General features: G+C 42.8%; 1 protein-coding gene across 2 annotated transcripts in view; it reads left to right on the top strand.

Moving 5' to 3' along the window:
- Positions 1–436: 436 nt before the first annotated feature.
- Positions 437–23689, top strand: part of NTF3 (neurotrophin 3) — a 69621-nt gene continuing 46368 nt past the window's right edge. The window contains exons 1-2 of one of the 2 annotated variants that reach the window (XM_025187275.3): positions 437–1090; positions 1559–1710. Coding sequence is in view for 1 of the 2 variants with exons in the window: in XM_006128149.4 (XP_006128211.1) it covers positions 1073–1090 (18 nt within the window). In the remaining variant the exon portion in view is untranslated. The remainder of the gene's footprint in view (positions 1091–1558; positions 1711–23689) is intronic. The other variant, XM_006128149.4, reaches the window with a different exon arrangement.

Raw genomic sequence — 23689 nt, 5'->3', positions numbered from 1 at the left:
GCCCCCTTCGTGTTGGTTAGGACTTGCTCAATTGCACTTGAATCAAACAGAAAAGCGAGATGACATAAGCCTGTAAATTTAGAGAGGGGAGTATTAGAGGCACGCAGCTAAAATTATCAGCGATCGTTGTGAGCCGATCACGCTTTAAAAAAAAAGTTTGGAAACCAGTCCCAGATGATCGGCTGATGCACTTTCCATGGTTTGGCACCCCGGTCCTTTTCTTAATGGACTAATCTACAAACCCAAACGAGCGGAGTATCTGGTCACGAATCCCCCCCCTTCTCTTCTTACAAACGAATGTTGCTTCCAACTGGGGGGGGGGGGGCGGGACGTGGCTGACAAAAATGCTATCCAACCACATTTAGAGTTAAATATAAAAGGGGGGGGGGAGAAGGGCTTATGAGAATGCACTTCCTCCTGCTTTTCTTTTTCACCTGTTTTGTGTGCCCTTTCATGACTTGTGACCGTGGGTAAGAATAGTAACATATGTAGACAGTTTGACCAGGGTGTGTGCGCGCTGGAGAGAGGGTGGACCATTGCAGTGCTAACACACAGACATTTGGGCTATAAAATGCTTCTCCTCTGAGAATCGTATTTAGAAAGAGATGTTTATGATTTAACAAAGGAATTCTGTCAAATGTTCCCTGCTGCTGACACTGTTCTTAGTAATAGGAGGCGATCCTGTCAGGAGGGGGATAAAATGATCAACGGAGCTTTTAAATTGTGTTTCTTCAAAACACACCGGGGGGGAAAATACCTTTATGGGGGCACGTTCGTTCGCAAAACAGAAAGGGCCCCATTCGCTCGCTTTCCCAGCCAGGCTGCGTCAGGGTAGGTAGGGAAGGCAGAGTGTGGCAATAAAGGGGTTAATCCGCAGAGCACAGAGCCATCTGGCTGAGCTGGTTTGTTATAATCGAGCAGATTATGTTCACGGGACTCAGAGTTTAAGGCTCCTCTCCCATAGAGCAACTCTGCACAGCCCAAGCAAACCAACTTGGGGACTTTGAATGAACATATTTACATCAACCTCTCTCTTCATGTCGACTTTCCTGGAAACATTCACACGGATGCCATGGTTACTCCTGCCACGGTAAGGGAAATATGACATTTACCTGCAGGCTGGTGAAGGGGGGAGGGAAAGAGGGGTTCTTTAACACAACGGGGGGCTTGTTGAAAGCAGTAGATCTGCCCCAATCTCCAGAACCTGGGGCAGTGCGCTCGCCCGCAGACCTGGCTTTAGTCTGAAGACTCCTGTCTCGTTGTTCGGCAGCGGAGATCCCAGGCAGGGGGGAAATGTGAGGTGCGAAAGGAATCCGAGTCAAGCAGCAAAAGCAAAGTAGACTCGGGGGGGTGTTTTCAGAGGGAACGCGGCCCTTTCGGTCATATCTAACAAAAGAGCTGCAAACCCTGTGCAGGGGAGGCAAGAATCCGCTCCAGCACACTTTCCCGGAGGGAAAGTTAGAGCCCATGACAGGCAAAGTGAGAATTCACAGTTTCCAGACCATGCCTGTCGCCTCCCTCAGGTAACTAACTTCCCTGGCGCTTCTTCTTGCGCCAGACCCTGCGAGCCTACGGCTGACCTTTCCAGCTACGCTACTTCCAGTCCCTTCAGACCTCACCGCTACAGTTTCTGGAAGGGACTCGACTGGAGATCAAAGGATTATCTGCACATCTGGGGCCGAGTGAGCTGATGCTTTCGTTTGGCGTGGGGTAATGCACGGATCCTATCCTGACACTGAGAAGGGCCTTCTAGGAACGTAGCAGGCGGGCGCGCGGAGGGAAATGGGAAGCTGAACCGAAGTGTTAGGAAGGCACTTACTAACGAGGGGTTCCGGGGGGGGGGGGCACTCAACTGTTCTCAGTCAATGGTTAGTGGAAGGGGGGTGCCCCTGAATGATTTTTCTGATGGAAATGATTTTTCCGGTCAGTTCTCTCGTCACTGATCATGAAAACAAGCAGGCGCGTTGTCTCTCGCCCAGTGTACACGCTGCCTAGAGAAAGCTGAGGACATGCGGTGGCTCCTGTGTTGCGAAAGCGGTGGGTTGCGGCGCCGGTGGGTTGCGGCGCGAAGAGGCAGGGATGGGCGAGCCGGGCTCCGCTCGGTTGGCGCGGGCTGCCAGTTTCCCCGAGCGCACGGGCAAAGCCCGCTCCGCAGCCAGGCTCCCGTGAGGCGCGCGAGTGGGGTGCGAAGCGCGCCCTCCGCTGCGCCTGCCGAAAGGCCCTGCCAGCAGGCCCCTGCTTCCCCCCACCCCCGCGTCAGCCGCGCCTGCTCCGTCTGCGGGTCAGAGGATGGACGGGGACAGGCTGGGAAAGGTGGCAACGCGACCTGCGCCCAGCCCCCACGCGCGTGTGTGGCACAAAGGCAGCGGCGAAGCGAGCGCGTGAGGAGCGAGGCCGGCTGCCCGGGGGACGCAGGCTGGGCCCGAATACACACGTGTCAGGAGTAGGGGCGCTGGGAATGCGAGGAGGAGGGAAGCAGGCTGGCTGGGAACGTGCGGAGGGGTGTGTAAGGACGCAGCGGGTGGGTGTATCAGCGGGGCTAGGGTTGGGGTGCGTGGCCTGGTAGGCTGCTAATGCTGAGTTAGGGATGGAGGGGCTGCTGGGGGGAGGGGTTAAGTGATGTGTGTGTAAAGGGGTGAAAGGGAGGGGGTAAGTGTGTGTGTGTGTGTGTGTGTGTGTGTGTGTGTAAAGGGGTGAAAGGGAGGGTGTGTGTGTGTGTGTGTGTGTGTGTGTGTGTGTGTGTGTGTGTAAAGGGGTGAAAGAGATGTGCCAGGAGAGGAAGGGCTGTGTGGCTGGTGCAGATGACAGATGAGGGATGCAAGGTGGGTTTGGCTGTGAATATGGGTGGATGGAAGTCAGGGGCATGTTAGGGAGACCTTAAAGGGAAGTAAGCACATGGGAGTGAGAGGAGAAAGGATGAGGGCTGGGGGCAGGGTTTGGGAGTGTGAAGTTGTTATGATCTGTACATTTGACATAGGAGAGTGGGAGGAGAGATGGGAGGTCTCATGCCTCTGCTACAGTACCTGTGGATGGAGGAGAAGAAAGGCACCAGGCTGTATGTTTGGGGAGGATAGGTAGCTAAGGCCTGCCTGGGGTAAGTGGGGTAAGTGAGGGCATAGGGTACTGTCAGGCAGGAGCCCACATCTGTGGGGAAGGTGTCTATGTATGGAAGAGGGAGACCCTGTGAAAGGAGAAAGCACCTCAGGGAGTTGAGTTAGAGTGGCGTGGAAATGGTGTGAATGATGGGGGAAGAGGAAGGGAACTAAAGAGGTGTGTGGGGAGGGAGGTCCGGAGGCTGGTGAAGCCAGGAGAAGTTTTAGTGTGTGGTGGTGGGGGAGGTGTAGGGATGGGGTAATAGGTGTAAGTGGGAATAAAAGGGGTGTGAGCTAATGGGGATTATGTGGGCGAGATGAAATGTGAAGAGAGGATAAAGATGAAGTGTGGATGAGGAATGTGTATATAGGACAGGAGGCGGAGGGATGTAAAGCAGCTGTAGGTGAGGGGATGTGTGGGATTCATGTGAAGGGCAAGTGAGGTGCACAAAGCCAAGGCATAGTTTGAGAGGAGAGATGGGGTGTGGAAATGAGAAACGTTGAGGGAGGAGGGAAAGCAAAGCGCAGTAGAAAGTCCTGGGTGTGCAAGGAGTGAAATGTGGGTATTAGATGCATAAGGGGCTTGGACAGAAGAGGAAAAAGATGCATGTGTGGAGAGGGGAGAGGTAAGGAACATATGCGGGGGAAAAGTATGTGGTATGGGGGAATGTCAGGTATATGGGAGCAAAGTGTGATGAAAGGGATGGCTTTAAAGTTGTATGTATTGGGGGAAGTCAGTATGAATTCAGGACTGGGTAAAAGGAGCGAGATTGTATGAAGGGGGGTTGAGGTATAAGATGTGGGTGTGGTGTGAGAAAGGGTGGGTGAGGGAAAGAGATGTGAGGGATAGGGAATGGCAGCATGTTAGTAGAGAAATGGGCTATACTTATGTATAGGCCCTATGGAGGTGGGCTGCTGTCAGGTGTAGGAAGCAGAGGCAGTGGGAGGGCTGGCTATACGGAGGAGTATAGCAGTAGGCTGTAGGCTGTAGTGTAGGAGTATGGCTGTAGGCATAGAGGAAGTTGTGTAAGGGTGGGGGAGCTTACATATGCATGCAAGTCAGCAAGTATTGGGTGTGTGGGGTAGGGGTAGGTATGGGAAGGGTAGATATATTCTTTTGCAAGTGGACACAGTTGATGAGGATTGGAAGATGTAGATACTGTTTGTGGAGTGATTTGGGGTGGGTGAGCACCTGGGGATTGTGCAGATGGGAGCGTTTAGGTTATTGAAAAGGAAGTTTTAGAGGGAAATCTATGCTGGTGGCTGTTGGGACAGAGAATTTGGGGACAGGTAGGGGTAGCTGAACCATGTGTAAGTGTGGTCACTGAGGGGTTTGTGTCTGGGAAAGAGTTAAGAGTGTGTGTTCAATGCTGTATGTGTATGGTAAGATGTGTGTTGAAGAGGCTATTGGGAGAGTAACATGTGATGGGGTTGCAACAAGTCTGAATGTGGGGTGAGGTTGTGTTGAATCAGGGGTCTGAGGAGCAGTCTAGGTATTTGCTTGGGCTTAGAAAGAGAGGGAGTAAGAAGAAATGGCTATCCTGCCATCTGGGCTGGTATGCAAGTGGAGAGAGGGTGGAATGTATTATGAGCTTCTGGATAGGAATAGCAGTGGGAAAGTATATATGTAGAGCAGGGAAGTGAGGGAAGATAAAAGAGGTAAATTGCAAAGGTGAAGAGCATCACCTCAGTGTATCTGAATGAAGAACATCTGGCTGAAGTTGAAGACCGAGGCGATGCTAAAGGCAAGAAGGAAATGCTGCGGACGTTTTTTTCCCCATAACAATCCTATCCATTGATAGCATGTGTTCTCAGAGGGTTAAATTGCTGCACAGCCTTAGAGTCCTCTCAGGCACTGCCCTACAGGATACCCAGATATAACCACAGGGAAAAATGCTGCTCACTTCCATCTGCAGCTGATTTGAAAATTGAGTCTGCTATGATCAGGCAAAGATGGGCTACTGCTTCAACAGAACACCGCAGCTTGAATACTGCACTTCTGTGGGCCACGATCTTAGCTAGTACTGAAGTCATACAGATTTGGCTTGCTATCACCAGGAATCCCTAGGCTCCGCAAAAATCCTAGTCACTTCAGGGTTCAGCAAGCCCACCTGGGCAGCAGCAAAGCATGCCAGGAAAAATCGTCATGATTCAGCACTGTCTACACTGATTGCCCATTGAACAGAGAGTCCAAATCAGGACTTTTTCTTGGCTTTTCAAATCCATGCTTGGACCTGGGCCTAGCTACCTGACAGACCATCTTGTTCTGTGTGTGATCACAAGCGCTCATGATTGTTACATCCCAGTGGAACAAGGAAGCACTTGGCCAATAGAGGGAGACTCATGACCACAGGAGACAAACACTCCCCAGGAGCTGTGCCAAGACTATGGAACTCATTGCCAGATGAAATAAGAATGACTACAAGCGTGCTGAGCCCATAACTTAGTCCAAACAATCCCACAATATTACCCTTACTTATATCAAAGCTCCTACTCTATATTCCATAATTTAAAAAACAAACGGCAGCAAACATATCCATAAGTCTACCAGAAAGCATATTGGTTCCAGGGGTTCAAATGGTGTTCAAGTTTCAGGGGCATACAGGAAGGTGTGGGAGTTTAAGGGCAAGAGCACGGGGATAAGTATAAACTTTGGCAAACTTCATACACAGCCATGACAACAAAGCTATTGAAATCTATATTTGCAAAGGGTGGAAGAAAGTCTTGTCTATGAGGACATCTGTGTCTATGAGGAGTAGGGGTTGTGTTTTCCTGTCTGTCAAGGTGAGAGGAGAGACAAGTTGCTGGAATAGTTGCTGGTGGCAACAGGCATATGTGGATTACAAGGACTGTGGTGTGTGGTAGTGCAGGATGTGGGATTAGGTAGGTGTGTGTATGTGGGGGGGGGGGGGGTGAGTACGGTTACTGTGTGAAGAGTTGTGTGATAGGGTTAGATGAGGGGTTGAGAATTAGTTGTGTATTGAAAGGAATGTATTAAAGCTAGATTGTGTGATACACAGCCTTGTGTATGCTGCCTCTCGCATGGAGCTGTATGCCCAGTGAGAAGCCCCAAAGAAAGATTGTGCCTGGGGAAAGACTATGAAGGTGGCACTATCCATTCATGTAGCACAACCTACTTCCATTGATGTAACTAACCTGCTATGTGGGTCACTGCAGTACAGGATGGGGCCAGTGTGCTGCCTCCTCCCTACTCCTTTGAGTTCTTTTGGAGCATGTGATGTCCCAAAGGGAGTCCTTGTACCCTTCTTCCCCCACGATTCCCCTTGTGTTTCCCAGTCTGCTCTATAGCATGGGACTGGAGGTTGTGCCCGGTGGAGTCACACATCAATGTTGATATGTACAGATGGATGTGGGTATATATAGTTGTCTGCTATAAGGTGATGTCTTGTGGATACAACCGATCAATCCCATCTCAGGGTTCTAGAAAGAGATGGCAGTTCATCTCATGGGCTTCCAGAACAAGGCAATCTTCAAAGCACTATAAACAATTTCTGTGCTGTAGTTAAGTGCTTTGGTCTAACCATTGCCTTAAGACAGCAATAATATGCCAGTGCTCAGTTGGTCATTCACATCCTTTGAACAGTAAGTTCCTTTAGTAAGTTTGTCTAAATTAGAGATTTTGTACTTGTAACTTATGTTGGACAATCCACTAATATTTGTTCCTAGGCAGAGCCCTAGGTTAAACCACAGGTTTTGTGGAGTGTCTACATTAGCATTCCCAAAGCTCATAGTTAACTCAAGATAATTGGCAATTAACTCAAATTAGAACAGAAAAAAAGCAAACAAACAAAGAACCCAATCCTATCATAGACTTACTCAGAAGGGCTTGTCTACACTAAGTAAATTTGGATTAATGCAGGGTGTGCATTTAAACAATTACTATTCCAGAATAACTTCATGTATACGTAAGCCCAAAGATAGAATCCTCTGGTACAGATTGTAGTCATTTACCTCATGGATGATAGTCATTCACAAGGCCTTTGATCTGTTGATAGGCAGGATTTGGAATGCATAAAGATTCAGCTCCAAACCAAGATCGGATTTTTATTCTCCTGTTTTTGCAGCTATGAAATATGGGCCTCATAACAATGGCTCATAAATCTATTGGCTATATTAAATCAATGCTCCCAAAGTGCTCTTTTTAGGATATACTGCAGGATCACCAGACACTGATGTCTTTGATAACCTTGGCAGCTTAAAAATGAGACACACAGGCCATATCACTAATAGGCCTGATGAAAATTAAAAATCAAATAATACTTTATAGCCTGCTGAGCCAAGAAAGATGCACCCAAAGAAGAAGGGCAGAAGAAATGCTTCAGACATATTTTGGAAAAATCTAAGTGCATGCCTGTTTGTTTTGTTTCATCCTGTGGAACACACTGCATACAAGAGCTAACTGGAGGATACTGGAGCCCTAAGAAGCAGGCAGCACTGCCCAGTAACTCCTTCTAAACTAATGTAAATCTCACCCTATGTGGCGCTTAACTTGCAAAGAGTGTGGTTATGAAGGAATGGTTGTGTGTTTATATAGAGAAGTCAGGCCCATATGCAGGAATTTCTGTGGGGGGGATGCTTTTATTGTAAATGTCAACCACAAGGGTGTGAACACCCCCCCATCTCTCCCAAGTAAGCCAGGAAATCGGCCCCAGCCTTCCCCCGTCCAGCCAGAGCATGGGGGAGGGAGGCTCAGGCAGCGCACTGCTCCTGCCTTCCCCTGGCCAGCTGGAGCATGCTTACTTGGAGGACCATGGGAGGTGCTTTTGCACCCTAGGCATACCCCTTCCTCCCCCCGTGCATATGGGCCTGGACGTAAAAATGGCCTTATTGCATTATAGATGTCCAGCATATAGTTGTGCAGGGTAGGTTTATTAGGAGCTTGTACCTGTGATTACAGAAAAGACATACTAAGTTGACCTTCTGGATCTCCTTTTGACGATATAGCACTGTATTCTCAAGTACTCTTGTACAGTCATGTTTTAAATTACTTTCCAGCACTGCAATTCAGAGTCAATTCCACAACCTAAAACTTAGTGTATGGAATTTTCTGATTCAGTTTACATTTGCTTGTCCTTCTAATTAAACTTTCCTTAATGATAAACACCTCCTGTCCCTTACTGGTGTTTACAATTTTCAAATACTTGTGCCCAGTTATCTCCCTTAGCTGTTTCCACTTAGTCATTGTTTGGCTATGTTATACAGTAAATATTTAATGTTTCCTTACAAGTCATTCCTTCCAACTTTTAAATCATTCTTGTTACTCTTCTCTGAAGTCCCTCCAATTTATCCCCATCTTTCTGGCACTGAGGTGCCCAAAATAAAGGGCGGTATTCCATGAATGCCAGAAATGGACTTTTCAATTCTTTGTTCCATGACATGTTGCTTTTGTAGGTCACTATTAAACACATTTTATTTTTTTTAATATTCCCACATCACACTGGAAATTCATATCTAATTTACTGTTCCATTTCATGCCTAGGTCTCTTTCAGCATTACTGCTTTCTAGCTTTCTCCCTCACATTTTATCCTTGTGCTTCACATTAATTTTCCCCAGATGTATGTACTTGGATATTTCCATTCTGAATCTTGTGTTTTCTAATCTCTGTAGGCTCCATTGTATTATTTCCCTGTCTCATGGTGTTTGCCACACATCTCAGCTTAGTATGATCTGTACATTGAACTATGTGTTATTCACTATACTTCTTCCAAATCATTTACAGACATTATAAAACAAAAACAGGTCTAACCCATGCGGTACCCCACCAGACACCTTTCTTACCTTGATAAACACTGTTTATCATTGCTCTTGGTTTACTATCTTTCATCCATTTTTCAATCCATGTGCATTTTGGAGGATAGATAATACACCTGTGTTTGAACAGTAAGGATCGAGGGCAGGTGACTGTGTGTAATTGGGGAAAAAATGTATTTTATCACTTTCATTTCCCCTTCTTTGGGTCTCCTGACACTTTCCTTGCCTCTCTAGTCCATATGAGCACTGCCACAAAAAAATGTCTTCATTTGGTGACATTGGTATTCTTTGAATTTCTCCACTGCATCAAGGTCAAACTTCTTATTGCTTTCAAAGCTCTGAATAACTTTGCCACTCATGCAAGCTTCATCTTGCTATTTGTCATCTCCTCTCACAAGTTTCTCTCAAGTTTTCCTGGGCATTTCCATGCTGTCACCTATGCATAGCATTCCCTTCCTGAAAACATTCAAGAAACCCCTGCACTATGCATTCATTCCAGTCACTTCTGAACACCTATGTCTGCTGCGACACTTCTAACTAGCTAACTTATACTGAGCAGTATAAGGAATTATTGGGATCAATTTATATATTCTGTTTCAAAAGGGAAAATAGCCTGTATAAATTTATCAAGATACTGGGAAGCAACACTTCAACCACTGTAGTAGAGATTACATAAGAGAAAAAAAACACTCTTAAAATAGCTATCTGAAAGAGTAGCAGTGAAGCATAGTCCTTGGGAAATTAACAGTTTTCATCTCGAAGCTCCAGAAAACTGAAATGGAACAATAATGTACAAAAAATAATGAATTACAATTACTCTTCCAGGTCATTAAAAAATGCATGTGTTACTCAGGATTCTCTTTTGCTTAATAATATTTATTGGTCATACTTAGAGTTCTCCCATTGTTATAGAGAAGAAAACTTATTTTCAAAGAAGTAAGAAAATAAATATTTTGATTTGTTAAGAGTATGAAAAATGAAACTTCTTAATGTAGTTAAGCATATGAGAGTTTCAGAGTTGCTAAGATTTATGAGGTCCATACAGATCCTCCAGGGACTGCATCATAAAAACTTGTATAAAATAAAAAAAGTAGCATTACATAAAAGAAGGAGGATTCTACCAAATTTGGGAACCTGATGGTCTTAGGTTTCAGCAAATATAGGATGGAATTTTCAAAAACACTCATCATTGGCCTAACTCTGCTCCCACTGAAGTCAGTGGAAGTTTTACTACTGTTGTCATCAGTGAGAGGAGTTAAACTAATGCTTTTAAAAATCTCATCCACTGAGACAGTATATCTGTTAATGGTTCTGCCAATGAATGGGTTGCATTCAGTTCCCGATTTTGTTCAGTTATGCCTTTAGCTCCTGAACATATCCCAGAATTCTTTGGGCCATCTGCAGCAGCATTTCAAAGAAGTCCTGCCTTTGCCTGATCAAAGGACTTTGAGTTGTGATGGGAAAAGGGAGGCGTGTGGAGGAAGTAGAAGAGCAATATGGTGTTAGGACTGTGCATTCCAGAAAGGGGTCCTGACTGCCTCTGATCATGCAGGGTGTGATGTATAAGGTTGCCAGATGTCCAGTTTTCTACCTGAAAGACTGGCCACTATGGGACCTGTAGAGGGTCCAGACAGATGTACTGACCAGACACCAAAAGTCTAGTTACTGCAGGTATGTGTGAGGGGAAAGGTATCAGGTCATCTGCCCATGGCAACTTTTGTTCGGCTGGGGCTGCCTCCAACCTTTGTCTTGTGGTCAAGCAAGCTTTGCATCAGGGGCTGCAGTTCCTATCCCAGGAGCAGAAGGAGTTCAGATGTGGAGGGGAGGAAGTGGAGAGGATCAAGCAATAAGGAAGGGGATACCCATCAATCTACAAACTATTCTACAGTCTCTTATCCACTTAAATATGTCAGAGCATTATATGACTATTCCTGTGGTGAATTTGTATCTTCTATGTAAAGTCAATAAAAGTAGCTGAGTCCACAGTAGACTTCATGGAGACTCCAAACTTTTCTCTTTTGGGGACAAAACCTCTGTTTGGCTAGTGTTTTAGGGATCAATTAAATTTGTTTTGTGGATTGATTGAATTATTAACATTTTTAAGAGGGTGGGAGGATGGCAGAGGTTTTTGGGAAAGATGTGTCAGTATCAGAGGTATCATCCTTCTATCAGAAAAGTCTTTTTCAAGAGGAAGGCTTTGCTGTGTCTCCTAATGATGAAGACGACTTTGGATTTGCCTGATAATGTCTTGGAATATGTTTCACAGTCAGATCTAGTAGATCTTGCCAAGAGTGTGGCTATACTACGGTGACCCAAGTACGGTGTTGCAGCTGTGCCACTGTGGTGTAGATACTACCCATGGGTTTGGTTTTTTCAGTCAGTATAGTTAATCCACTTCCCAGAGAGCTGGTAGCAAAGTAAACAAAATACTTGTATTGATCTGTCTGTGTCTACATCAGGGATTAGGTTGATTTACATATATTACTCCACCCCTCCCGCCCCCAGCCCTGAGCAACATAACTAGGCCAATCTAATTTTCAGATGTAGACCAGGCTCAAGACTAGACTAGACAAGGTCAGACTGTGCTTTCAAGGCATTTCCTTGTGTAAATGGCTGTGTGAAACTGCATATGGAGTTTCACATGGAGCTCATTGCTACTCCCTGCGGTTACAAGCAGTTCATACATTGCATTTTATTTAGGGTACATCAGCCTGCTTCTCTCCTCCCCCCATTGAGGCAGGAGGTCTCTATGCTCCTCAAAGTGTACTTGATCCTTGAGCAGGATTTGTAGAGAAGTAAAAATTCATGGTATCCTCTCTCTTTCCACCCCATGCAAGGACCATTCATAGCCTTTTGCTAAAGTCGTTTAAATATATGTACAACCCCTCTGTATAGATTTAGTTATTTTAATCTCTACTTATCTATTGTTCTTTTCATTCTGTCTAGAGTAGCTACTACTTTTTGGTAATGTAGGTAGACTTCTAGAATTGAAAACAGCATTTCAGGAGTATAGGCACCAAAGTCTAAAGGGTAAGGATCCCTTTTATCTTCTTTCATCATAGGAATATATTATGGCCTAAGTTAGGAGATAACTAACTTCATTGGGCTTCATTCTAATCTCACTTGGACTAGTGTAACCCTTCTGACTTCAATGGTGTTACTCCTTAGTAAGATCAGAGTGAGATCAGAATCAAACCTTGCGCCTTTAAAGCATGCGCTTAACACAAATGATGCAATTTGATGAATAAATGTCATACATACATTTAACTGTGAATGTATGAATGTTTATTCAAATATGAAACTGCCAAATTTCATCTGAAAATTCTGCTAAGATCTACGTACAATTATATGCCCCCAAACCACATAGTACATTCCTATCTAATTTACTCTTTCAGAGTGATACAAGCTTGCTTTTTATTTTTATTTTTTTTAATCGTTTGCTGGTTTTGTAAGTGTGTCCATCTGTATGACGGACTGTTACTTTCATCCGGTGGGTCACCATCTGGATTGTCTTTGGGAAATCCTAGAATATAAAACCAGCCATTTTGCCTCCCAGATTAAGACCAATAACTAGGGATACTATCATATTTCATTTTAGTCTTCCTCAGGAATGACTCTGGAGAAAAATCACTTCAAAGCTCAATGAGCCTTTTAAAAATAAATTCCTTAGATATTTTAATATGGTTTTTTATAAAGATAATAGAAGGAAATTCTGTAATGTAGAAATGATATGCTAAGAGGGGAATTGTCAAATGTGTTCTGCCTTGTCTTAACTCTAAAGGTAGTGGTACAATTTTCTTTGATTTCAAGTGGAGCAGGGCTATGTTAATACTGGAAAAAAATCACTGTAAATATTCAGTTGCACTACCAGGTTTTGAAAATTATACAGTATATTACATAGTAACTTTCTTAGGCTACATAGAGAAGGTAAACTCAAATCATTTAGACCTTACAGTTTTCCATTTCAAGCAGCATCCTTTCTTTAGGACTTTTTATACTGCATTTATGACTGTTATGGATCCCAGTTACAACACAGTAACTGTGTCCCAGGTTTCTAAAACTTTAAAAAAAGGGCAGGGGAGAAGTGTGATCCTAACTGCTGAATGATGCCAGGTGACAAAGAACACACTGAAAATGCTGTTTTGGCTTAGTGTAGCTCCACAGGTGCTAGTGGCAGTGGGAGCTGTGCAGGACCATTTTACCAAATGTGTCCCTATGTTAGTATTGCCAGCCGTGATACTGTAGCTGCCACCTGAGCAACCCCCTCCCTCACTGTGACTGATGGTCACTCTGTGGTATTCTGCCTCTCTTCCCGTCTTCACTAATACCCCAGCTCCATCTCATTCACCCCTTGAATCAGAGGCCAATCCAAGTGCCCGTAATCAACTCATTAACAAACATTGCCATGATCAATCTTTAAACAGGTTTATTTCTCTAAATATAAGCATATATCAGAGCTCACCCTTAGTCACGTCACAGTTTTCCCTCCAAGAGGGCCTCTGGTAACCCTGGTTGTTGCAACTTCTCAGTTCCAGTCAGCTCCCTTCTTGCAGACAGTTTTCATTCAGCCAGTTCTGTTCCCTTTCTGGAACAGGCCCCAGGGCTCTGCCCTCCTTATTCCAGGGAGACTTCACCAGAATTAGCTCAGTTCCTCTGTGGTATCTATCCCTAGGCAAAGCCAGTTATTCCCTTTCTACCTGCCCTTTGACAGGCCTTTATATCCCCAGGTCTTTATATCCCCGGCCTCTTGGCTAAGTTGGGCCCACCTGCTCTGAAACTGAGGCACTAGACTTTCCTACTCTCTGGGACCAGCTACCCTGTGCCATCATCCAACAGTGGGGAGGAAGAAAAGATTCTGAAGCAAGCAAGTACTTCCTGAGATGGAGATGAAAGAGCATGCCCTGCTTCAATTTCTCTCCCCTCCCACCCCCCATAAAATACTTAACTGTTAATCAAACTGGAATTTCCTAAAATTGAAAAAGCACATTTTAAAAAGCTAGATTATAACCCTCCTCCTAAACACAAAACATCTGTCAGAAGCACATTCCAGCAGCGACTCACCCTCTTTATTTAAAATGTAGGACCTCCTTATTCTTCAGTAGCATTCAGCGCAAGGGCAAATGGAATTTTAGAGCTCATGCCTTCACTTGTTGCCTGATTTAAAAGCAGGAATGTTCACTACCTACCATTCAGCTAGGATGGGAACAACTGAATCTAGTGCCATCTGTGAATTGAATTAAACATACTGTTTACTTTCTTTGCCAGATAATGAAGTTGTAGACACCACTGATCTCCCCAGCATTTCATTCTAGAGAAATCCATCCATATCATGAAGTTGTTCAGTTTAGCTGTTACAAAATCAGAACAGTGATTCCACAGTTAAGATTGTGACAGATTTCTGTCAAATCCTTTTTTCATATCTTCCCCATGCTTACTCTTCCCTAATCTAGATTTTTTTTTTAGTATATCCTAATGTTTGAATTTAAATCAATGTAGTTATATAAGTATAACCCCCAGGCAGACACTCTTATTCTGGCGAAAGAGTGCCTTTTTCTGTTAATCTTATATCACTTGGGCAGTGGTATAAACTGTATTGAAAAAAAGTATTTTTATAAGAATAAGAATGTCTACGTGGGGTAGGAGGGAGACTATAATGCTAAAACTATAATGATATTACTAGTCAAAAATCCCAATATACTCAACGCCAGAAATTCTCTGGAGAAAACTCTTTTTCATATAAAATGTCTTGCGTGATCCATGTTCCTGGGGACCTTTTTCTAGTCATGTATTTGTTTGGAGCAAATGGAAATCAATCAGGTGGTGGAGGTGATGATTGGGTTTGGAGGAGGTGAGGGTGTGTTTTCTCCCTCTCCAGAATACTTATAATATTTATTTGGCCAATTATAGTTATAACAATGGCTCTGGGTTAGTGTATCTAATATTTCCATTACATGCACATGACTGATTTGGTGTCCAGTTTCCATTTCTTGCTAGTTGTTAGAGTTTCTGATATAGAATAAGACACTCCATTATGGCGTAGAGCCATAGACCAAGAATGTAAATGTAGGGAACCCAAAGTCAAACAGTGTTATCATTTAACACTTGTGCAATCACACTGAACTCAATAGGGCAATCTGATGAACCTGAACTTCCTCTGGGTCTTGCTACTAAAAGATGGCTAAATGGCTCACTTCCTTGTTAGTGCAGCAGGGAAAAAAACCCAATCCCTAAGTTGTTCTGAGTCCCCTAGAGGATGATAGGGACAGGTATTCATACCTTCCCACTCCCTGTGCTAAATGCAACAGCTCACAAAAGAGATTCAAGCAGGATTTTTTCAGAACTGGAATCTGTAGCTAAAGAGTAATGGCTCTGCAAGTCAGGACTGTAACAATTCCTAAGCTTTGTGAAGCAGCGGAGAGTGAACCTTGTAAACATGGAGGCGCAAGGTACAAGAAACTTATGCTCTTTTCCACAGTCACAAAGGTTAGGGCTTTGAAATCCCTATCCTCTCGGCAATGAAAACATCTGTCACGTGACTATAGGAAGTAGAATATGTAAACTGAGTGTAGATTTGTGAGCAGATCCAGGCACGCTATTTTGTGTGTGGAGGTAGGCATTAGCTAGTAGGGTAGGTTGGTATATGGCATCAGCTGCCAAACCATGTTGTATGACTCTGTTTACCTAAAAGGGAGATTTAAGAAATCATAATACCTTGTAAATGGATGTGGACTCCAACAGGAGATAATTTATCTTTTAGTTAGATGTAACAAGAAGATTCAGTCATACATAGCTCCTTCTTAGAGCTAAACAATTACTGCATACAGTTTTCCAGCAAAATTGTTTTGTTGTATTTAAGTGCCCAATTATGACCCCTTTTGAGGGGTCTTTTGCAAGCACATAAAATATCTTGAGTGATCCATATTCAATGGAGATTTTTTTAATTCATGTATTTGTTTGGAGCAGTAGTCCTAGCCTGTTTGCATACTAGTAATATTGGAGTATAAGCACTGAAAGCTAATTTTGATTTTGTAAAAGTCGGTATTTGCAGTGGAATCTCGGTTTTTGTTTATATTTTTAAAGTTACACTTCATCAAATTAGGGGACAGACACATCACACCTGACCAATGTACTTAATTAAAACCAATCTATACAGTTAGAACTTTGAAAACAATGAAGTGTCCAGGAATGAACTCTACCCCAGAGTTTTATTTGCAGAGCTTTCTTGGCCTGAAAAGAACCATTTAGGACATATAGCCTAAGGGTTCAAGAGTGTCTTTGTTCATCTAAGCCATGCCTCATCATCTATACTGTTCGTTTTACTCAAGATAGGTGGGCATTCATGCTCTACAGGGCATCATAAGGTGTGTACAGTGTAGACATTTGAATAACAAATACATTTGAGAAAAATCACAAAGTGCTCATGGACAATTTACAAAGATGAAATTCAGCCATGTGCAAAGGACCAGTGGTAGGCTTACATAACATTTAAGTTCACCTTAAGCACTCAAAATTACAGAGATTAAGTGATGCAAAAGCTTTTTGCTGGCCCTCTGCACAGGGGTCACTTTAACCTAGAAGGAACAAAGAAATGAAACTCATTGATTATGTTCCTTTCATGAATTATTTGTTCAGCTATCTTAATCATAATGCTCTGTTGGTGATTCCCTAATGCCATTAAATCCGTGCTGTGCTAACACCAGCACTGTCCAAATTGTGCAAACACCCATGAAAAGAAGCTTGTTTTCCATGATCTTTGATGTAGGTGGCCTACCAAAGGGAGAGAGGAGCCTTATCAGTGGGAAACAGGAAATCCTCAAACAAATTTGGAGTTGCCTGCTGAGTTAGGAGTGTTGACAGGCACAGATCCCTCTGTATGGGTTTAAACCGCTTCAAATTTCAGCAGGGGCTGAAGAGACTCAAGAGGCCAATTCCAACCCAAAGATTTTGGTTGTGGCTTGGATATAAAAGCGGGAAGGCCTGAAATCTCTCAACAACAGGCAGTAGCTCAAAGGAGATTGCAACCCAAGATGGTAGAACTGTGGCAGAAAGGTTGCAGCACTGTCAAATCCAAATATAAATCTGAACTTAATCTAAATTTAATCTATGTCCAAACACTCCATACCTAGGAAGTACACAAAGCATTTACAGGCACTGCTGAAGCTTAGCAGGCTGTCTTCCCTCAATAAACTGTGCTACTGCTTGTCCACAGAGTACACACAAAGTACATTCAGTTGTATGCATTCAGCACTACTCACAATTTTTCTAAATTGTTTCAATTAAGCTCTCATTTTGCACTTCCATGTGTCATTTGACTTTAATTTTCTAAGTAGTTATATAGCATTGTAGGCATGAAGATATTCATGGTTTTGTGTTACTATCCTACATGATATTCCATTGGTGTACAACGAATTCAGGCATATTTTAGGAATATAATCAGATATTGCAAGGTGGATAGCTCCTCCTCTTCTTCCAGTGGTGAAGAGCTTTCATTTGCCTTTAAATTATTCTGTCCCTAAAGGCAGTAGGCTTAGTTTCAGTTGTTTTCATAGGCTTGGCTCATAAATATTGGATGCTTGCCTAGCTGGGAAATTGCATTTCCATTTCCAACACCTGCTATGTGCTAGGTTCTTAGGAGAGGATAAATAGTTTTCTGTAATGATGAACTGCTTTAGTATCAAAATTGCTACCTGAGACATAATTTTGTTTAAAATTTGGTATACATTCATGCACATTTTGCCTTTCCTTCCAGGCTATTTTCATTTTCTATTATTCTTGAATTATGTCTCATCTTCTTTTTGCAGTTACAGTGTAATTGTGTTCCTGTCTACTCTGTGTGAACATTAAAGATTGTATAGTGATTTTAATAAGGTTGAGTGAGGTTTTTCTTGGCCAGTATTTTCTCTCCCCCTCCCCCGCCCTCCTCTTTCTGTGCAGTGTACATGTTGGTTGCTGTTCTTCAGTGCAAAGATGGCTACTTATACATGGTGCTTTTTGTGTACTTATTGCAAAGTACTTCAGGATCCCTATGAATAAAAGGCCCTAAACAGACAGAAAACATTAATGAAATAATATTCACGTGACAGCACATGCAATTATTTATGCAGACTTTGAAGAGTGATGTTATATCTTTTCAGAGTGCAGTCATATTAGTCTGTAACTTTAAAAACAATGAGTAGCCTTGTAGTCCCTTAGGCTATGTCTACACTGCACGCTTACTTCAAAATAACTCATATTATTTTGAAATAACAAAGTGCACATCTAAACAGCAAGCCTGTTATTTCAATATGATTTCAAAATAATGGGCTTCTTATTCCGACTTCTGTAACCCTCTTTTCATGAGGAGTAAGGGAAGTTGAAGGAAGAGTGTTCTTCCTTCGATTTCCTGCTGTGTAGACAGCACCAAAAGACTAGTTAAGGTACTTTGACTTCAGCTATGCAAATTAGCGTAGCTTAACTTGACTTTAGCCTGCAGTGTACACGTACCTTTAGAGACTAACAAAAATACATGTGGTATCATGACAAGCTCATCACCGGATGAAGTGGGTTTTACCCTTGAAAACTCATGATAATATATATATTTGTTAGTCTCTAAGGGGCCACAGGATTACTTGTTATATATTTTGATTTCTTTTCCAAACCTGGATGATTATTTATGTATGATAGACATATTTAGGGCTTTCTAAGTTTGGCTGACAAATCTGCTTTTTTTTATGTCCAACCTGGGAACAACAGTTTAGGTTTCCTGTATCCTGTCCCCCATCAGTATGCATATATTGTACTTAGATTTTCAGAAAGCCTTTGACGAAGTCCCTCACTAAAGGCTCTAACTAAAGTAAGTTGTCATGGGATAAGAGGAAAGATCCTCTCATGGACTGATAACTGGTTAAAAGACAGGGAACAAAGGGTAGGAATAAACAGTAAATTTTCAGAATGGAGAGAGGCAACTAGTGGTGTGCCCTAGGGATCCTCACTGGGACCAATCCTATGTGACCTATCTATACATGACCTGGAGAATAGGGTAAAAAGTGAGGTGGCAAAATTCACAGATGATACCAAACTGCTCAAGATAGCTAAGATGAAAGCAGACTGTAAAGAGCTTCAAAAAGATCTCACAAAACTAAGTGTTTGAGCAACAAAATGGCAAATGAAATTTAATGTTGAAAAATGTAAAGTAATGCACATTGGAAAAAATAATCCCAACTATACATTTAATACGATGGGGATTAATTTAGCTATAACCACTCAAGAGAGGGATCTTGGAGTCATTAGTTCTCTGAAAACATCCACTCAGTGTGCAGCAGCAGTCAAAAAAGCAAACAGTGTTAGGAATCATTAAAAAAGGGACAGAGAATAAGGATGTGTCTAAACTACACCCCTCTGCCGACAGAGGGATGTAGATTAGGCACATTGCTATTGCAAATTAAACGGGGATTTAAATATCCCACGCTTCATTTGAATAAAAATGGCCGCCACTTTTTGCTGACGCGGCACTTTGCCGGGAAAAAGTGGTAGTCTAGACTGGGATCAGTCAACAAGGAAAGCCTTTTCCGTCTGATCCCTTATGCCTCGTGCAACAAGGTTTACAGGATTGGTCGGAAAAGGCTTTCCTTGTTGACCAATCCCCGTCTAGACTACCGCTTTTTGCTGGCAAAGTGCCGCGTCAGCAAAAAGCGGCGGCCATTTTTATTCAAATGAAGTGCAGGATACTTAAGTCCTCGCTTCATTTGCAATAGCGATGTGCCTGATCTACATCCCTCTGTCGGCAGAGGGGTATAGTTTAGACACACCCTAAGACAGACAACATCTTATTTTCTCTGTATAAATTCATGGTATGCCCACATCCTGAATACTGCATTGGTGACCCCCTATTTCTTATTTTGTGAGAATAAGTAAATAACTTTTCCTTATTCACTTTTTCCACACCAGTCTTGATTTTATAGACCTCATGTGACAACATCCCCCCCCCAGTCTCCTCTTTTCTAAGCTGAAAAGTCCAAGTTTTATTAATCTCTCCTCATATGGCAGCTGTTTCAAACCCCTAATCATTTTGTTGCTCTTTTCTGAACTTTTCCCAAAACCTGATCATCTTTTTTGAGATGAGGCAACCACATCTGCACTAGGAGTATAACAGTAGTACTGTTTAAATGATTAACCAATAAGTATCAGCTTATCTGTTTCCGTTACGGTTACACACTAGCTTCCCAGGGAAGCTTTGCTGCAGTCTTAGCAGTGTCAGGTTCCCCAGGAATGGGCTGGCACCCGTGTTCCACAGCAAAGCTTCCCCTGCCTTCCCAGCGCCTGGGCACAGTCTGTAACTCTGTGACCAGTAGCAAAACAAAGCCTGCAACAGGTAACATTGTAACCTCTAGGATTTTTAGCACGATTTTTTACATATCTAATCTGAAATTAATAGGTAGCAGGTTTAAAACAAACAAAATGAAGTATTTCATCACACAACACACAGCCAACCTGTGGAACTCCTTGCCAGAAGAGGTTGTGAAGACCAGGACTTTAACAGGATTCAAGAAAGAACTAGATACATTCACGGAGGTTAGGTCCATCAACGACTATAAGCCAGGATGGACAGGAATTGTGTCCCTGGCCTCTGTCGGAAACTAGGAATGGGCAATAGGGGAGGGATCACTTGATGATTGCCTACTCTGTTCATTCCCTCTGGGGCAGCTGGCATTGGCTACTGTTGGAAGACAGGATACTTGGTTAAATGGACCTTTTGTCTGACCCAGTATGGCCACTCTTATGTTCTTATGCATCAAGCTCTGAATAGGAGGAACAATTTCTAGGAGTTAAGAGCAGAATTCAGCACTTACTAATTCTCCAAAGCTTCTCCATGGCACTTTTTTTCCCCTTTCTGGAAATCACCTATGAGGGACAAAATTAGTAAAGGTCTGGATATGATGTTTGTAACTTTCCCTTTAGGAAAGGCACTTAGATCACCAACTCACCAAACAGCACCTCAATGGTAACTTTTTTCCATAGCTATCAAACTGGACTGAATTTGAATTCCCAAACTGCAGGTGAAGGTCCATTGGGAAGATTCTCCAGGAAACAGTACAGAGAGATGTGGGGCAGTGGGGATTTTAAATCACCTTTATGCCACCTGAATTCAAGCCTTTTTTGGGTAAGAAATGAGCCCCAGCTATAACTGCAGTTCCAACTTGTGACAGAATCTCCTAGCTGCCTACAGACTGCACTGGAGCCCAGAATCACTTTGTCATTCAGTACTCTGAGCAAATCCCCTCTGAGCCATCCCAGGCCTGCCCATGACACTGGACCTGCAAGGGGGCAATGTGTAGACACTTGTATCACTCCCATGCTGCTCCAGCACTAAGGAGAATTCTCCTGTGCACTGTTACTATTCGTTGGTGGTCTATATATTATATTGAGGTGCCACATATGAACCAGGACGAGGGGTAGAAACAGCCCTTAATTCTTATTTTCAGTTTCAATAACGCAAGTCATCCAGTCATTTAAGTCTGTTGAGGTTTAATTTATTTCAGGCATGTTAGCTATTTATCTCTGTATTTATTTCACAGCCTCCTTTCATTCATTGCTCTGAGAGAACTGCAATTTATCACTGCAACGTCAGGTTTATTTACTATATTTCCATGTCGTACAACACAGAATGTTTGCTTCATTTATGGCAACATTCTGAATATCCAATTTTCTATCCTTAACCTATTGGAACAACCATCACATTTACAGATAGACAATGACATGCAATTTTTAAAACATTCTTTCAGGTTGTTTTATCTACTGGCCTGATCCTGCAAATTCATAGTCACATCAGAAACCCCTTCCTCGCTCCCCTTTTTCAGATTGGGATTACATAAGAGGCTCACAAACTTGCTCTGTGGGTTTCATATTAAGAATTTCCTTATGTACATAAAGCCTAAGTTGTAAGAGCTACAGAGCAGGCACTGTAAAGTGCTCTGCTAACCTACGGATACACTGTCAAATAATTATAAAGGTGGAATAATCAATTAAAGACCATTTTGATAGAACCTCCTTGTTGCAGCCTGTCGGGGCATCCCTCCAGTACACTGCCAGTAATAGCGGACCAGTGCCTGGCAAAGTCTGTCATTTTTCCTATTCTGTCTCCTGCATTGAGATGGATAACCTTGAAGCCAAGCATGAGGTTCTCTCAGCCCACTCTTATTGCTGTCTTGGTAAAAGAGAGCCTTAGAAACAGAAGAATAAAACCAGCTACACTCATGGGCAGAACTTGGTTCAGGTATATTGAGAGCTGGCTGGGCTGGGCTCTAGAATTTCTTCAGAAAGTAGAAAAGTGCATTTGGGACATTCATGAGAGTAAAGATGACATTGAAGTCCTTCATGTATTGACTTAGGCATGTCATTCAGGTTGTTCTCTGCTACAGAAGAGGTAAGACACCTGGCTCTTATATGGCATTTTCCTTGTCCCAGTCACTGAGGGACAGGGAAGGGTCAAGATTCACATTTGACAGGCAAGGACAAGGGAGGCACAGAGTTAAAATGAGTTGCCCAAAGACCTCACCACAAAGGATTGATCCTACTGAAGTCAATGAAACTGTTTTAATTGATTTCAAAGGAAGCAGGACCAGGTCAGTAGTGGTATCCAACTTCCCAAATAGCAAAACCAGGCAAAATGTACCCTTGTACGGAGAACCAGGTAGAAATACAAGTGGCCTTGAAGCCTCATATCAGCACTTCTGTGCAAAAAGCCAGCAGAAGGCCTCTGGAGTAAAATATATCTGCTGTGCTTATTCCTCCTGGCTATGTTAACAGCTATCACTATTATGGGTTTTGTACCAGTTTCTCATATATGTATTCCTCAGTAATCAAAGATACACAGTGGCCTTTTCTTGGGGTCTTATACAAATCCACTCTTATATCCAGAGACAAATAACCAAAATATTGTTTGAATGATGCAAAATAAACATGCTGGATATTGACAGGAACAAACAAAAAGAGAATATTCAACACACAAAACCAGTGTGCTTAGAGTTTGATTAATAGCTTTAAATCAGAAACCAAAGACTAATGTGGAGAGTCTTGAAAGTTGGATATGAAGCAATGGAGGCTGCATCACCACTAAAAAATGAAAAATTAAACAATGTTCTCATATAATTAAGCTAAACCAGTATCTTAAGTGGGTTGTAAATTACTGAGACACGCTCTCATTTAAAAAAAAAAGTCAAATGAAAAATCAAGTCACTAAAGCCAGCAGGATGCTCCTTTTAAGCCAGGAATCAGCAAGATCAACACGTTTTATCATCACAATAGCAGCTACTATAGGACAAAATAAATTATTTCAGTATATTTCAAAGTAAATAACTTTCCTGAGCACCATATTACAAAGATCCCACAGTCCTGCGAGCTGCCTCAGCTCCCAAGGGTGCCAGCAGATGTTTAATATGTTCATCACTTTGCTGCATTAGGCCCATTGATTTCAATCACAGATCAGGCACCCAGCAGGACTGGACTTTAACTGGAGAAGCAAATGTAAAATCAGAGTTTTGGTTTTGGGGTCTTTTTCCACAGAATCAAATAGAAAACTTATCACACAGAAGATTCTAAAACAATACTGAAAAGCTGTTCTCATAGTTTCCATTATAAACTCTGAAAACCTGAATCCAAATCCGATGAAATCAATGGAAAGACTTGCATTGACTTCAGTGGGCTATGAGTTGGGCCTTTTGAGCTAAATGCAACTGGAGATTGGTTTCCTGGGTAGGTCTGCAGGTCTTTCAATATGAGGGATATCCAGTCCTCATCATCTTGCTCATGTAAGCAGCTCTCGTGAGCAGCAGTTGAACCCTGGGAG

This window comes from Pelodiscus sinensis, chromosome 1, assembly GCF_052426305.1.
Source record: "Pelodiscus sinensis isolate ZL-2025 chromosome 1, ASM5242630v1, whole genome shotgun sequence".
NCBI lineage: Eukaryota > Metazoa > Chordata > Testudines > Trionychidae > Pelodiscus > Pelodiscus sinensis.
The sequence above is the reverse complement of the archived record's forward strand: the minus strand, read 5'-3'. Positions and strand labels throughout refer to the sequence as shown.